The following is a 17,892-nucleotide window of genomic DNA, read 5'->3' as shown; positions in this document are numbered from 1 at the left end:
CATTTGTAGAAATAGCTACAAATAGCAGCTTCCCCTTTCGTACAGATAAGATCACGCAACGCCCTGTGTTAAGACTTATCTACCAGCATATTTTAATTAGCCAAAGCAAGATCTCGACTGAAGACATACGTTGAGCCTGAGAATAACTGAACACAACTTCTTTCTCCACCGCGTAGAAAGAGGAGGAGAGGTGCTTATCACATTGAAACTCGTATAAAGATCCAACAGAAAAAGAAGAATTTTTTTTTGTTTCCCAGACTCATCAACAGGTTATTGCGACTTGACATTCTCAGTAAGTGAAGTAGATATGGTGAATATTTTAGGACTCATCATCGATGCATAGATGGGAGGAACGTTGACACTGATTTCTCAGGGCTGAATATCGAAGCACAAATTGAGAAGCCGAGCAGTAGAAAATATTGCAAGATCGGCTTGGCCCAAAGGAACAAATCCGCCCGAAATTGGACCCTCCCTATGAATTGTATTCATTTTCTAATTTATATTCAAAGACAATCACAACCATTAAATACAACGATTGTGATGAGAGTAGTGTAGAGACCACTATCTTTTTCTTTTTCTTTTTGTCGTGGAGAGGATCCGAATCTGGCCCATGATTAGGGAGGCGAGCAAGACGTAGCTCCGCGGTGGATTGTTTCAGTGTAGTTCCTGTGACCGGGAAGGAAATACATCCTGCAGCTGAAATACTTCTCCCACAAGCTGCCTCCAATTACCACTATAGAACAGATATTATCTGCGGTAACTATACTATAGTGCTGATCTCATATCATTCTCAGTATTTTGATACTGCTATATTAATCTCATACTATTTTGTTACTACAATACTAATCTCATGCTATTCTGATACTACAAGAGTTTCAAAAGTAAAGATTTCACACATTTCATATTTGTAATTTTGTATCTTGTGGTACGCAAATATGACAATATTTACAGAAAATTTGGAACTCGAAGTTTTTATCAACGCTTAGATGAGCAGTAACCCACAAGGACAGGTAACAATAGATGATCCTGACATTTGAAATTTCTAGCAAATAAACACATGAGCAGCAATTTCGCACATAAAGATCTTAAAAGAGTCTGGCAAATAAACACAATGGAATACAAACACACCAGTAGCAAAGCTGAAAACCAAATATCTTTCTTCTTATCAGCAAAGGAAATCAATCAGTTATATAGAAGTTTCTACAATACAACCTAAACTGCTAAGATGTGCTTGGATTATACCTAGAATCATGTTTCTTTAGGAGCCTTCTTTGCAGCCTCAGCAGCAGCTTTCTCCGCCTCTATTTCTGCAACAATGGCATCAATCTCGGCTTCCTCGAGTTGTTTGAGACCTTCATCTTTTGTCATAACTGCAATTTCAATGTTCTTTCCCCCACTCTCAACGACCTAAAAATAACAAATCAAAGCCATATAGCAGGTCACTCTCTCCAAAAAAACAATTTGCCCATTAAGTGCGAAAACACATTGCTAAAGTGTCGATAATTAACGTTCAGTTCTTCTGTAGAAAATGTCTTAAAATTAAATTATTTCAGAAACTAAGATGAAGTTTTTCACAAACAAAAAGTTAGTAAATTGCGATATTTTACTTTCACCCGCAGAAGTCAACTAGCAATTGAGGTGCAATGTAGATCGTTGGTGAGAGAACATGCTATTCTGAATGGGATGGCCATTAGCATAAACAAAGAAAGAAAGATCAGGCTATCTATGAAAACTCCTCAAAAGTTCCTATTAGTTCTCTTCTCTTCATAGACCCATGGCAGTTTTCTTAACAAAGAGACTATATGGTAGTTTTCTACAATAGAGGTGAAAGTTCATGAGATATACCACAGCTTAGCCAAATTCGTTTACAGGGAGGAGGAAAAACACAAAACAGTAATGTGAAAAGTAAATGAGCAGATAAACCATGACTTATTACTACATGATAAATAGAAGGGAAACTTTGTCAAATTATGTAGAAGTAACAGATGGAGACTCCATATTTACAGGTTCCTGTTTCGGACACTTAAATTACAAAACAACAAGGACAAGTAGGCATAAATCTTAGGCTCTAAAGTCTGAAATCAAATTCCACCAAATCCACTTGCTACTTTAAACAAAGCTACCCTAAAAGTTATGAGGCAATAGCTTATAGCCTACAACATTTGAACATCCTATCTTATTATATGTAAGGTCGTTTGCTAAAATCTTGTTGGTGCTAGAATCTTCATGAACAAGTTCATATAACTGTTTGTTTGCAGAAGAGGGATTTTCTAGTTCTCTCAACTACAAAAAGCAAAAAGTCCACCATATTATGTCCTTTCATTTTTTACTTTCTATTAGATAATATCTTGTGAGGCCTAATGTCCTAGCACATGTTTGAATCTCTCATCTTCAATTTTCTCCCTCATTCAAGTCAAGTGTTTCTCTAACTAACATTTTCTTGCACATAAAAGCTATATACCAAAAACTAATCTAACTTGATGAGTATTTATGTTTCCAAAAGCACCAGACAATGTTTTAGAAAGTGTTAGGTGCTTCTGGGACCAGACATAGCATTCAGGCACCTTGATGGACGCCTAAGCAGCATGTTTGCATTTTTAGCACCAGAAGAGAAAGGATTTTTTGTTTTCAAAAATTCAAAATCCTATCCTCACCATTTTAGCTGAGATAAATCTGGATTGAGTCTGATCTGATCTATTTTAACAACATGTTCTCTTTATCCATTATTAAGAGGGCAAGAAACCCCTTTTTGTCGCAGTGAGTCCACATAAATGGGCCATGTTCACCTAGGCATTCTCAAAAATTTTGTGGGCAGCCTAGGTACCACTTAGGCCCAGGCGGACGACATACAAGTTTTTATAAACATGGGCACCAGATACCTGAGCCAAATATCACTTCTTTTTTTCTAAATTTTTCATATCAAAGCTTCAAATCATGATATGAATCATATCACTTTCCATATGTATTTATCAATGATGTAATACTGTAAGATAATTTATAGACGTGCGGCAGTTAAATAATTAGGTGTATTGTGTAGAGCCATATATTCACGACTCACAAGAGGATGGACAAATTTAAGTTGAATAACCAAATAGAAATGTTAAGAGCTTACAAGGAAAATGACAAGAATGTAAATAACAAAAAAGAATAAAAGTTCAATGAGTACAAGGCCTTTAATTAAATGACAAAACACAATTCAACAAAATGTAAAAACATCAATATTTCAATGAATAAAAAGTTCCTAAACCAAGTCCATAATCGTCCCAAAATTAACAAAGCAATCCAACTTAACATCAATATCTATCACTATCATCATCTTCAAGAATCTTATAGTTATCACATTCAACTTTTCTCTGCATAACTCCCCTCAACTAGTTTCTTTTGCATTAATTATCAAGGTCTTATCAATAATTGGCATAGACACAAAGAAACCTCATGATGTACTACAAATATTAGAACTAACACTCATATGATTTACAATTACTATAAAATAACAGTTGTAACTCTTCTTTTCTTTTTTCCCGTCTTCCTTCATATTTGACGCAGTCATGGATGACTGTCTATGTTTCTCTTTGGTAGGCAAGACACACTGCCAAGTTCATCATCATTAACTTCATATATGAGATAGAAAAACCAGATTGTACGATTATATCCATTACATTCTTATCTCTTCCATTTCCAATTGTGGAATCTATTTAATAAACAAACTATGGCGTTACAAGGCAAAATACGTGAATTGCATATTTGAAATGGGACTTCAATATTGGGTTATGTTATCTATAGTTTGTGGAGGGGTGACAAAACCGGAGGTGATAATAGGATATATATTTCTATCAATCATTCAATTGAATAGGGATGAAAGTGGTCTAAGTTGGCTGCTCTGTATTAACATAAATATGGTTTCACGACTTCAATTTCATGGGGAAAGCACAAAGGACTTCATCTTAGTTAGCAATGATGCCAATGACTGTAGAGATGGCAGATTATAGCGGTGATGGTTTCATACAGAACCTACCACTACCCCCTTCTCAAAGATTAAACACATGAGCACCGACGAAAAAACATGGCGACTAAAACATAAGCGCTCCTAATAAACCTCCGATGTATCAGAAGGAGAAATTCTTTCTCATTGCCTTTTGCCACCTCTAAGTGAGCTCGCTACACTTTATTTCGCTATTAACAAAGTAATGTTCCCAACTCACTTCTATTTCAATCTTCATTCCTCAACAGCAGTACACTGCCTCGATATTCTACTCTATGATTCCTACAGGTTACAGCTCTTCCATCTAACTGTTATTATCTACGATATGTTTCCATCCTAAAGCCATAACAAAACTAACTGCAAAATAACCAATTAAAACATCATCCATACTACAATAGAAAATTCACCTCAAGCAATGCCCTGATGGCAAGCTTCACTGTCTCCTGTCCCGAAACCTCCTTATAGTTCTTCTCCAAGAACTCCCTCATCGAATTCGAGTTTCTCCCTGTAGCATTCGCCTTCCAAGCCGAGAAAGTCCCCGAGGGATCAGTCTGGTACAGCGCCGGCACTCCCTTATACGGATCAAACCCAACGATCAACGTCGATAGCCCAAACGGCCGAACCCCACCGCTCTGCGTGTACTTCTGCTGCATCCCAGCAATATACCTCGTAATATACTCCACAGTGACCGGATCCTCCACCGTCAGCTTATGGCTCTGGCACTCGATCCTCGCTCGATTGATCAGAACCCTGGCGTCGGCCTTGAGCCCGGCGCAGGCGAGGGCGATGTGGTCGTCGAGGTTGACGATCTTGCGGACCGATCTGAGATTGAAATCGAGATCAGAAACCCTAACCCTAACCCTAACCCTAGTCTTTTAGTTTCGGGAGGGTTTTTTTTATAGTTTGGTTACCTGGAGTCTTGGAGTTTGGCGGTGGACTTCTTCTCGACGCCGAGGACGACGTTGTCGGTGCCGCGAACGGCCGACGGTCCCGGCGTTGCCCTTGCGGACGCGCCCTCGATCGGTATTTACTTGGAAGAGGTGGCCGTCGGGCAGAGAAGACGGTGATCGCGCGATCGTAGCGAGCCATGGCGAGATTCTTTTGTTCTCTGTGGAGATGGGCTCTCGATTAGGGTTTTGTTTGAGAGAGGAAATGGAGAAAGAGAGGGGCTTGTTTGGTCACTTCACTTGGCTTGGAGAAGAAGTCGGGGGCTGAAAGCGGGTCGGGTACAACGGACCGAACCGACTTTAAATCAATGTCTCCCACCAAAAGCTCTCCCTTTGAGCGAACAAAGTAAAATAGTAAGGATGCGTTTGAGACCTTCACAAAATTTGTTTTAGATGATACAACCTTTGTTCACTACATTTTTTAAGTTTGGAAAAAGTTGGACCCAATTTGGACTACTTTTTTCTAGTTTAAAATCTAGCCCTTAAACCCGTTTTTTTGGACCAACTCTTATATGGTTCAACTCTAGTTTTAGTGTAGCTCAATTCTATTTTGAAGTTGTTGGATACAAGATTAATTGTGGATGGACTCCACATACTATATTCCAATTGCGAACAAGCCTATGAACCTTTTTGGTTGTTTTTAAGATAACCTAGTCCATAATCGAATCTAAGATCGGGAGAGTCATATTGGAATTTTCCAACCGTTTTTATCCCCTGATAAGTCTTTTTAGCTTTTTTTAGAAGGTCTGTTTGCACTTGGGCAAGTAACAAAGAGGTCTAGATCCATCCGTAATTAAATGATAGTACATGAAGTCTATCTACAATTAATCCATTTATGTATCTCATACACGACAACTAACATTTAGTTTACGGACTGCATATCTTTTTGTTACCAGTGCATAACGCGTGACCAATAAATTAATCTCTATGGTGTTCCTTTGACAGCATGTTCAATGAGGGACTAAACGGAATAAACCTCTTATTAACCATCCAAACACAAAAAAATCTACACCAGGAGCAGAGTGAATTAATTTTCCATAATTTATCAAACATGAAAATACAAAAAAGATAAATTAAAGCGCTATAAAGAGTTAAAATGAGAGGCTTACTCGTAACTCCTAATTATCACATAAATGGTGATAATCCTCGCACTTATAATAATGAGATAACATTTTAAACCATCGAAGCAACAACTAAATATATTCAGTTATTAACCCTGCTCGTAAGTCCCTCGACTCTTCCTTATTCCTCTCTCCCGCTCTCGCTCTCGCTCTCTCTCGCGTGCTATGCCATGTTCTCCAAATTCATTCACAAAAGAATCCCTCTCAAAACTTTATAATTAGACATCTAAATACAGATACCCATAGTGTGTGTGTGTATGTATATACCCATCTTTAAATCTAGAGTACAACAAATTGGTCACAATAATGACTACTGAGATTTGATTCTCCCGTTTCGGTTTTTTCTTCAGAGCACATGCTAAATCTTCCCACAAAGTGATGGCTATTGTGTTGAACCCGATAAAAGAATAAAATATATATATTTAATATCTATGTTATAAAATATATTTCTGTGTTTTTCATCTAAACAATAATAAAATTGTAACTTACTCATTATCATGCATTATAAAGCTTCTAAACAAAACTTTTTTTTCCATTCATGTCCATGCTATTAATCGCATAAATTTCATCAACTATTCCAATCATATTTATATAAAAAATAATTAAATTTTAGTATAATTTGACATACATTATAATCTATAAGGAATGTAAATTTAATACATACATATGAGAAATTTTTTTGAATCGATTCTTGATTCAATCTCTATGTAAGGAAGAAATTCAAATTTGTATTTTTCTATATCACCGTCATCCTCCTCTAAAACCTTGATATTTGTGCGATAACAAAAATGAATAGATATTGGAGTGCTTACTCGTTTGTACATCTTTTTTGGGGTAATAACCTTTAAATTTGTGAAAATATGAATTTTTTCTTTTTGTATTAATTTTCTCAATCGTAATGCATCACTCTTATGGTAAAAATAATGTACACGAGTGTTCTGTTAAAAATTAAATAAAACACATCATATTAAAGTAAATTTATATTATTTAAAATTATAATTATCAGTATATATAAAATTTTAAATGTACCTCGTTAGCAAGGAGAATAAAAGTTAATTCTAGATAAGATTTTAGTGTTTGTGTTTTGTCCTTCCCATGTTCAAGTGATTCTTCCTTTCAAGATGACATTATTTTGATCTGTTTGAAGTTCATTTAATGGTCTGTATGTTGCAATATTATTATTTTATCCTAATATCCTGATAAAATATCCACAAATTAATTTAATATGAATTTAATTTTAAATTATCAGGATAATGAGAGTTAATAAAATTAGTGATCATAATTAATAAAATATCATAGTATACATTTATATAATCTTATTAATTACTTATAATGAGAAAAAAATAGTATGTCAGTCACTCAAACTATAAAAATTCGTGTGGTTCCCGAGGATGTAGGCACGTTGCCGAACCTTGTTAAATTCGTGTGTTCTCCCTTGTTCTTATTTCTGTAAGTTTTTATCTTTGATTTGTGGTGAATTTCTTTCTTGCTCAACTTTCTAACAAGGTCTGGAAGGGCAATGGTTCGATTTGATTATTTCGAATCCCAAACACTTATGCCCTCGCTAATGAAATAATCAACGGTAGTTTGTCTAAAAGTCTAAAGACAATTATCATGTTATTCATGTAAAGACGCGAAAGCGTTTAAGTGAGACTTTGATTAAGCAAAATATGTGATGGCTTCCAGACATAATTACTCTGTCAAGGCAGCGTTTTTGCGTTTCTATCTCATACTTCACCATTTAGACAAATTGAGACACCATATTAAGTTCTCCTGAGGTCTAGCATTCCATTAAAATCCTGACAAAATGGTCAAAGCAAACTTTAGATCTGTCAATATATTATCTAGCTTCCTTCTTTATAATGACGGCCTTATATAACCATTATTATAGTCATTGCATGTCAACATACAAGATAATGATTATAGAACGATGCCAAAATGTTGCTTCGCTAATAAGAATGATCCAGATTCAAAATAGAGTTATTATTTCAGCAAAAAAGAAAGAAATAAATAAAAAAGAAAACTATAAATACATAGCGTCACAATTCACATTAACTAGATTTTTATTTATATATCTTTAACAAAGTTACATCTTAACTCTATGACTCAAACTGAACTTTCAAAAAGAACAACAAATATTAAAATACATATGAAGAATGATCACCAAATTATACTATGTACACATACTTTTTGAGTTAATTTTAATGCGTATCTAACCATTATAAATCTAGCTAAACATGATCGTTGTTTAACCATAAGATATCCAAATTAATCTTGTCAAAATCATATATTAGTTTCACTTAATTATCGTACAATAATACTTACCACAATTTAAAATTTATAATTATTACTCTAAATTTACAATGATACCTGAGTTCGTGGACGGCGCCGGAGGAGTTGATGAAGTCGGAGAAGATGACACAGCGGAGACGACAGAGTTGATGAAGTCGGAGGGGTTGATGAAGAGGATCAAGAGAAGAGAGGCGGAGAAATTTTATGGGGCGGAGAAATTAACCGAGAGGGAGGGAGGCGGAAGCGATGTTCTTTGAAAGGGCGACGTTTCACTTTTTTCCCCAATTGTTGATTCTTTTCAATCTGTAGGATAATTTGAGAGAGGTGAACTGATGGCTACATATGTAGGTAACATAATTAGTGAGATAATTATGACAAATTATCCAAATTCTAATTATAGTAGAATTCTACTTGACTAACGCACAAAAAAAATAACATAGTTCTAATTCTACAAAAGTTTTACTTGACTAACACTTTAAAAAAATATCTCATTTCTTAATTTTATGTCACCTTAAAAATTTATCCCACAGATTATCTTAGTTTTATTTTTAAGTTCTAGGTGACTAACCCCTTAGTAAACTCGCATTAAAGAGAAGGTGGGAGGTGGGTAGGGTTCACGTGCTTCGATGGGGGTGAGTCATTAAATCTTTTAAATTATATTTAGTTACTAGTAATTAAAATAAAACGAAATAGTGATGAAATGTAATAAGACCGTGCATGGGCTAAAAGACTAGTATTAAGTTATTAACCCTGTTCCTAAAGCACTCGACTCGATTCCCTCACGAGATTCCTCTCTCCCACTCTCGCTCTCTCTCTCTCTCTCTCTCTCTCTCTCTCGCGCGTGCTATGCCATGTTCTCCAAATTCATTCACAGAAGAATCCCTCTCAAAAGCTTGCCCACATTTTCTCTCACCAATTCCTCACAAGTTCGAACCTTTGCCCAAGGAGTCCAAGTCGTCGACGATGACGAACCCAGAGATACGCTCTGCTCTCGAGTTGAGAGTCTCCGCAGGTGCGAATCCGTCGTCGCAGCGTTTCAGAGCTGGATGGGCGAGGGATTCTCAATCCATCGCGGGGATGTTTTCCATGCCATCAACCGACTGAGGAAGCTCAAGAAGAATAAGAGAGCGCTCGAGGTGAGCTAAGCCCATTCATTGTTTGATAAAATGACAAAGAGAAGAGACACAAATGTAGTTGTTTTTTTAATCTTTCTTCATTCGGTTTTTTTTTATATTTTAGTTATGGGTGTGTGGGAATTGAGAATATATAAGGTTTTGGTCTGAGGGGGGTGTGCTGAATTTTTTTACATGGGTTGAAAACTTTGATTTTGCGCTGTAGATGTCCACACGGGGTTAGATTGATTAAAAGTTGGATATTTATTTATCCTTATTATAATATGATTTTTTTAAAGGAAAATCCTTATATAATACCTCTTAATCATAATATAATAGTTGGCTGTTGACGGAGTTAAATTTGGAGGGGAAAATGTGGGGTGGGGTGGGGTGGGGGATCATGTATCACTCTAAAGATTTGGGATAAAGCTTGGTTTTGTTGGGAAATTACTCGGATTCCCCTATTGCCAGATTTGAGAGGAAGCGAAAAAATAAAATGCGCAAAATGGGGGACACGCAAGATTTACGTGGTTCAGCACAAAATTGCCTACGTCCACGGGCTGCTGCAGATCTTTCACTATGAAGAGAAATTTTATAACACTCTTAATTTTCTCACAACTCAATCTCACTCTGAAAATTGCTCACAATTTTCTCTCACAAAGACTTTTCTCTAAGCCTCTCTTTTCTCTCTCTTGCTCTTCTATAAGAGGAGTTGTTTCTGGGATGATTTTTCCTTAAGAGTTTGGGGGCCTATTTATAGTGTTTGGGAAAATACTATGCACTAATATTTTATTAGTGGTGGGGCCCGCGGTTCTTCCCGGTCTTCATACTATTGCAGGCCAACTGAAGCTGAACACAGCTTCAGTTTGTCAATAGTCACCGTCTTTGTCAGCATGTCTGTCGGATTTTGAGCTCCACTGATTTTTTCAAGCTTCAAAATTCCATCTTTCAGAAGTGACCGGATAAAATGATATCACATCTGTATGTGCTTCGTTCTGGAATGGAAAGACGGATTCTTCGCTAGATGAATAGCACTTTGACTGTCTCGTTCTGGAATGGAAAGACGGATTCTTCGCTAGATGAATAGCACTTTGACTGTCGCAGTATAAGACATTGTCTTCTTGTTTCATTCTTCGCTAGATGAATAGCACTTTGACTGTCGCAGTATAAGACATTGTCTTCTTGTTTCTTGCCTAATCCATCCAAGAAAATTTGAAGCCACACCATTTCCTTGCTGGCTTCTGTAACAGCGACATATTCTGTTTCAGTTGTGGAGAGAGCAACTATCTTCTGCAGTTGAGAAGCCCAACTCACTGCAGTACCTCCTAGAGTATATACATACCCTGTAGTGTTCTTTCTGATATCAACATTTCCTGCTAGATCAGCATCTACATAGCCTGTTAGTATTGTATCTCCACCTTTGAAACAAAGTGCTTTACCTGTGGTGCCCCGTAGATATCTGAGGATCCATTTGACTGCTTCCCAATGTACCTTGCCTGGATCATTCATATACCTGCTAACAGCTCCCACTGCTTGAGAAATATCTGGTCTTGTACAAACCATGGCATACATCAGACTTCCAATTGCTGAGGCGTACGGGACCTTCGCCATCTGTCTTCGGTGACTGTTCTTTAGAAAGTCTGAAATGAACACCTAAAGGTGTACCCACTGGTTTTGCATCTTGCATGTTGAACCTGGAGAGTACTTTGTTGATGTACTCAGCCTGTGATAACATCAAGATTCTAGACTTCGTGTCTCTCTTGATCCTCATTCCAAGAATCTGTTTTGCCGCACCAAGATCTTTCATCGCGAACTGTTTTGACAATTTCTGCTTCAAATTTATAATCTCTTGCAGATCTGATCCTGCAACGAGCATGTCATCAACGTATAACAATAAAATAATGAAGCTATTGTCAAACCTCTTGATATAGCAACAATGATCTGCTTGGCATCTAGTGAAACCGTTGCTGTTCATAAAGCTGTCAAACTTCTTGTACCACTGCCTGGGAGCTTGTTTCAATCCATACAAGCTCTTCTTCAAACGACATACTAGATTTTCCTTGCCTGCCTTTATGAAGCCTTCTGGTTGCTTCATATAAATCTCCTCCTCCAAATCACCATGAAGGAAAGCTGTTTTTACATCTAACTGCTCAAGATGTAAATTCTCAGCAGCTACAATTTTCAACACTAATCTGATTGTAGTTAGTTTCACAACCGGGGAAAAAATTTCATTGTAATCGATACCTTCCTTTTGCTGAAAGCCTTTGACAACCAACCTTGCCTTGTAGCGTTTGTTCCCATCATGTTCTTCTTTGATCCTGTAAATCCATTTGTTATGAAGAGCTTTCTTACCTTGTGGTAATTCAGCTAAGTCTCATGTCTGATTTGACATGAGCGAGTCCATCTCATCTTGCATATTACCTTGTGGTAATTCAGCTAAGTCTCATGTCTGATTTGACATGAGCGAGTCCATCTCATCTTGCATAACAGACTCCTACTTGACTGAATCTTTCATCTGTATTGTTTCGTCATAACACTCCGGTTCACCACTGTCAGTCAGCAACAAGTAGTGCAAAGAAGGCGAATAACGCTGGGTTGGCTTAGGAATTCTGGAGGAGCGTCTCACTTCTGGCGTGCTTGGTTCTTCTTGAACTGCTTCAGGGCTAGTCTGAACATCTTTTTCAGAAATCTCCTCAAATTCAGCAAATTCCTTTGTTTCAGCTTTTGTACTGGAGCTACTTGATTCTGCAGTTGATCTGTCTTTGTACATCACATTCTCATTGAATATGATATCTCTGCTTCTGATGATCTTCCGATTTTCATAATCCCAAAATCGGTAACCAAACTCATCACCACCATAACCAACAAAAACACATTTGTTAGATTTGGCATCAAGTTTACTTCTTTCAGCAGAATCTATGTGTACATAAGAGATACAACCAAAAATTCTTAAATATGAAAGGTTTATCTCTTTTTTGCTCCAAGCTTCTTCCGGTATTCCACCATCCAAGGGAACTGAGGGTCCGCGGCGCGGTTGATTAGATAGGCTGCGGTATTGATAGCTTCAGCCCATAGGAACTTGGGCAAGCCGACATGTAACCTCATGCTTCTGGCACGTTCATTCAAAGTTCTGTTCATGCGCTCTGCTACGCCATTCTGCTGCGGTGTCATGGGAACTGTTTTCTCCATCTTGATCCCGCTGTTTGCGCAAAACTCTTTGAATCTACTATCTTTGTACTCTCCTCCATTGTCTGACCTCAACTTCTTTATCTTCAAACCAGTTTCATTTTCCACCATGGCCTTCCATTTTCTGAAGGTATCAAAGACTTCTGATTTCTTCTTCAGAAAATAAACACACACCTTCCTTGTAGAATCATCAATGAAGGTGACATAGTACAGTGAGCCTGCAAGAGATGAAACTGGAGATGGTCCCCATACGTCGGTATGAATTAATTCTAACCTTTCTGTCTTGGGTGTCTTGCCAATTTTTGCAAAACTGACTTTCTTCTGTTTGCCAAAGATACAATCCTCGCATAGGCCGACATCTACATTCTTCAGATCTGGTAGCTTCCCTTTTGACAGAAGTGTCTTCATCCCTTTCTCGCTCATATGGCCAAGCCTTTGGTGCCATAGGTTTGATTTTTCATCTGCATCTGTTACTGCAATGATATTCTCTAAGTTAGAGGTTATATAGAGAGTACCATTTTTCTTACCTCGAGCAATGACGAGTGCTCCTTTGGTAATCTTCCATTCATGACCCGAGAAGGTTGTACAATAACCCTCTCCATCAAGTTGTCCCACAGAGATCAAATTCCTTCTAAGACCAGGAATATGTCTTACTCCTTGCAGCTTCCATGTGGTCTGATTTGGCAATTTTAATCGAATGTCTCCCTTGCCAACAATCTTCAAGGTTTCATCATATGCTAGATGTACCTTTCCGAAATCACCGCTGACGTAGTTCTCCATGATTTCTCGGCATGGGGTGGAATGAAATGATGCCCCTGAATCAAGAATCCATGATTCAATCGGACTGTTGACGCTTAGAATCATAGCATCATCTCCTTCCTCGGTTACGTTGGTAGACTCCTGTGCGCCGGTATTTTTCTTCGGTGCCCGACACTCCCTCTTGAAATGACTGTATGTTGGAAAAATTACAAAGAAGAGAATAAAGAAAATTGATTTATATTCCTTTGATCTCGGTTACAACTTGATTACAAAAGAGGAGAGAACGGATTTGATTCTCTCCTTTGTTTAAAACTGGGTTCTTCACGGTGGCGATGGAATGCCTCCTTCGATTGCTCGCGTCGAAATTGCTCTCCGTTGACGATCCGCTGTTTTGCTTCACTGGAACGATATCTTCTCCTCACGATTTGACGTTGTGGAGAACTTGCGTGGCAAGTTTAAAACTCTTGATGAGTTGATAACTCTGAACGAGTTTTAACTCTTGAAAAAGAGTTGATTTGAACCGAAAGTCGGTTATAAGCCAAGGACAGAGGCTCTCTGTTGCTGAAGTTGAAGATGATCTTCGTTGGGAGATGATGCCGATCTCCTCAAAAGCCTGTCTTCAGTGGTCGATCCAAGCCAAGAAGATCCAACCGAAAAAAAAGAAGCCCCCCTGAACTGAATTGATCTTCAGTTATTTATAGAGGATTAAGGGGGGTGAAACCCGCCCCTTAAATCTCTCCTAAGTGGGGTGTAACCGCCCCCAAATCGTGGGAAACGGTTTTAGAACCGTTCAACTCATGTTGAATGAGTCAAACGCCCACGTTGGCGTTCAGGACCCTAACCTCACGTCTTAGGATTGAGACGCGAGGTTGGGTATTGGCTGAACATTGATGAACGCGAGGGTCGCTCGCGTTTTGGTTTGTTGTAGCTTAGAAACGCGGGGGTCGGTGTTGGCTGGACCCCTACGAACGCGAGGGTCGCTCACGTTTCGCCTGTTGTAACGCGGGTCCGACTCCAGCGTTTTGATGTTGTGACGCGGGGTTCGACCCTGGCGTTTTGATGTTGAGACGCGGGGTTCGACCTGGCGTTTTGATGTTGTGACGTGGGGTTCGACCCTGGCGTTTTGATGTTGTGACGCGGGGTTCGACCCTCCCGATGTTGATTGTGAAGGCTGTTGAAGTAGAGCTTCCATCAGTTGTCGTGAAGGTCGTCAGATTGTAACCTTCAGCAATCTACGCGAAAGTCTTCAGATTACAGCCTTCTGGAAGTCGTCAGATTGTAACTTTCATCATCGGTGGTTGATGGGGGATAAACTATCTATTGTGATTTTTAGACAGCCTACAATGACCCTTCTTGCCACAATTGTAGCACTTGAAGTCTTTCTTTCCTGATCTAGATTTGCTCCTTCTAGATTTTGATCTGCCGTGATTTGAACTTCTTTCTGAAGTTCTTCCCCTAGACTCCGTGTGTAAAGCTGAGGAGGTTGAAGCTTTACCCGATTCTCTCCGTCGGATCTCTTCACTAAGAACCAGATCACGAATATCATCGAACTTCAACTTGTTGCTTCCCGATGAGCTACTCACAGCCGTGACTGTAGCGTTCCAGCTTTCTGGTAGAGAAGAAAGAAGTATCAATGCTCGTACTTCTTCATCAAATTCAATCCCAACTGAACTCAACTGGGTTGTGACTATGTTGAGTTCATTGAGATGTTGAGCTGTCGATGCGCCTTCCGTCATTCGCAAATTGAACAGCCGCCTCATCAAGTGAACTTTGTTTGAGGCAGAGGGCTTCTCGTACATGCTGCAGAGAGCCGCCATAAGACCCGCCGTGGTCTTTTCCTTTGCTATGTTGAAGGCAACGTTGCGGGATAGCGTCAATCGGATAACTCCAAGGGCTTGTCTGTCGAGGAGAGCCCACTCTTCATCCTTCATATCATCTGGCTTCTTTCCCGAGAGAGGTTGATACAGCTTCTTCTGGTACAGATAGTCTTCGATCTGCATCTTCCAAAAGCCGAAGTCCGCACCATCAAACTTCTCAATTTTCACCTTCCCTTCATCTGCAGCCATCGCTCCCACTCGAATATGACTTCCTCTGGATCGTTTCTGATAATTTCTGCGAACCACCGTGTATTAAGACACCTCTGCCGACAAGTCAGTATCACCGGCAAAATTCTACTATTCACGAAATTTACTATTCACGTGAATAGTAATCTTACAGAAATTTGACAGTTGTCACAACCAGAGCTCTGATACCAGTTGTTGGGAAATTACTCGGATTCTCCTATTGCCAGATTTGAGAGGAAGCGAAAAAATAAAATGCGCAAAATGGGGGACACGCAAGATTTACGTGGTTCAGCACAAAATTGCCTACGTCCACGGGCTGCTGCAGATCTTTCACTATGAAGAGAAATTTTATAACACTCTTAATTTTCTCACAACTCAATCTCACTCTGAAAATTGCTCACAATTTTCTCTCACAAAGACTTTTCTCTAAGCCTCTCTTTTCTCTCTCTTGCTCTTCTATAAGAGGAGTTGTTTCTGGGATGATTTTTCCTTAAGAGTTTGGGGGCCTATTTATAGTGTTTGGAAAAACACTATGCACTAATATTTTATTAGTGGTGAGGCCCGCGGTGGGGCCCACGTATAATTTTTTCTTGCTCTGGGACCCGCTCACCTATCCTCTTCTGATTTTCCGGTGGCATGAGAATTTTGACAAAGCCGAAAGAGCCAAAGGCTCTTTCGGTGGCATGAGAAGTTTGAAAAAAAAAACTTTCTTTTGTGTGCTTTCGGTGGTCTGCACACATTCTTTGACTAACAGGTTTTTGTTTTCGTTCGGATGTTAAGCAAATCATCATTTTCCTATTGCAATCTTATTCTGTTGAACATTGAAATTTTCTTTTCAGGACAAATCTTTTTCGTTAAGCTCAAACTATTAACTTAGATTAATATTTCATGCCACCTTCGAGCTACTTCTTGCTTGATACTTCAATGAAGAAGAGAAAGAAACCCTAAATTTGTAGTTCTATAAACTTTTCTAACTCTGTTTGCCCGGTTATATGACATTTTTACTGCATTCTTCTGACAGGTTATGGAGTGGGTGATCAGAGAGAGACCGTATAAAGTGAAAGAGCTAGACTATTCTTTTCTTCTGGAATTCACAACTAAACTTCATGGTGTATCACATGGTGAAAGCCTCTTTCTTCGTGTCCCTCATGAGCATCAGAATGAATTGCTCTACAACAACCTAGTAATTTCATGCCTGGATCAGGGTAAAATCAGGCTTTCTCTTGATTACATGAGAAAGATGAGAGAACTGTCCTTCCCTATTTCTTATCATGTATATAACCGTTTGATTGAACTCCATTCTTCTTCTGGTCGCAAGAAATCTATCCCTAAAATCCTCACACAAATGAAGGCTGATGGTGTTTGTCCACATGTATCCACTTATAACATTCTTTTGGATATCGAAGCTAGTGACCATAACATTGAAGGTTTATCTAAAGTGTTCAATGATATGAAGCGATTGAAAATTGAACCAAATGAAATCACCTATGGAATTCTAGCAAAAGCACATGCTGTGGCAAGACTTTACACGGTATCTGAGATGTACACAGAGGCACTTGAAAGGTCGAAGACTGGCAAAAATTGGTCTACATTTGATGTTCTTATTATATTGTATGGTTACTTGGGGAAGGAAAAAGAATTGGAGAGGACGTGGAAGTCAGTTGAGGAACTTCCTCATATTAGATCCAAAAGCTTTGTGTTAGCAGTCGAAGCATTCGGAAGGATAGGTTCCATACATAGAGCTGAAGAAATTTGGGCAGAGATGAAATCGAAGGAAGAAATAAAATTACCACAGCATTTCAATGCAATTATATCAGTGTATAGTAGGCATGGACTTGTGGACAAAGCATCTGAGATGTTCAAAGAAATGGAAGCAAATGGATGCAAGCCAAATTCTATAACTTACCGTCACCTTGCGTTGTGTTGTTTAAAAGCAGGTTTAGTAACTGAAGCATTGAAGACTATTGAGATGGGAGAGAATGAAGGTTTGAGCTTTCAAGTAAGAAGATCTGTACCATGGTCTGAAACTACTCATATGCTACTGGAATGTTTCGCTGATGTCGGTGATTTAGAGAATGCCAAGAAATTATTTCAGGAATTTAAAGAGACGAAGTATAGTAGATATACCTTTGTATACAATAGCTTTCTAAGGGCTCATGTGAAGGCAAATGTTTATGATCCTGATTTATTGAGGAAAATGATTCTAAGAGGAGCAACGCCTGATGCCGAGACATACAGTCTTGTGAGACTAATTGAACAGTTCAAGAAATGATTTCCTTGTTGCATCATTTGGGTATTATCGTATAGAGAAAAAGGGAAATGGAGCTCTTTTACCAGAAACCATTTTAACGAATATTCGTTGTCTCTTCAAGGCAGAAACCCAAGTCTTCAATACTACTATACTAAAAGATACGCTGATGAGTAGAAAAT

General features: G+C 38.6%; 2 protein-coding genes across 2 annotated transcripts; one reads left to right on the top strand and one right to left on the bottom strand.

The window, feature by feature from the left end:
* Window positions 1,010-5,188, bottom strand: LOC109819943 (proteasome subunit alpha type-7-like). The gene is given in 5 exon segments (XM_020385941.1): window positions 1,010-1,407; window positions 4,390-4,804; window positions 4,894-4,967; window positions 4,969-5,034; window positions 5,036-5,188. Coding segments are annotated over 5 exon segments (750 nt in total). The 5' UTR covers window positions 5,072-5,188; the 3' UTR covers window positions 1,010-1,248.
* Window positions 9,092-17,750, top strand: LOC109819880 (pentatricopeptide repeat-containing protein At1g07590, mitochondrial). Its single transcript, XM_020385840.1, has 2 exons — window positions 9,092-9,478; window positions 16,484-17,750. Exons 1-2 carry the CDS (start codon window positions 9,194-9,196, stop codon window positions 17,732-17,734), a joined length of 1,536 nt encoding a protein of 511 aa, XP_020241429.1. The 5' UTR covers window positions 9,092-9,193; the 3' UTR covers window positions 17,735-17,750.

Source organism: Asparagus officinalis, chromosome 8 (genome assembly GCF_001876935.1).
Source record: "Asparagus officinalis chromosome 8, Aspof.V1, whole genome shotgun sequence".
Lineage (NCBI taxonomy): Eukaryota > Viridiplantae > Streptophyta > Magnoliopsida > Asparagales > Asparagaceae > Asparagus > Asparagus officinalis.
Note: the sequence above shows the minus strand (reverse complement) of the source record. Positions and strands in the feature narration are given on the sequence as shown.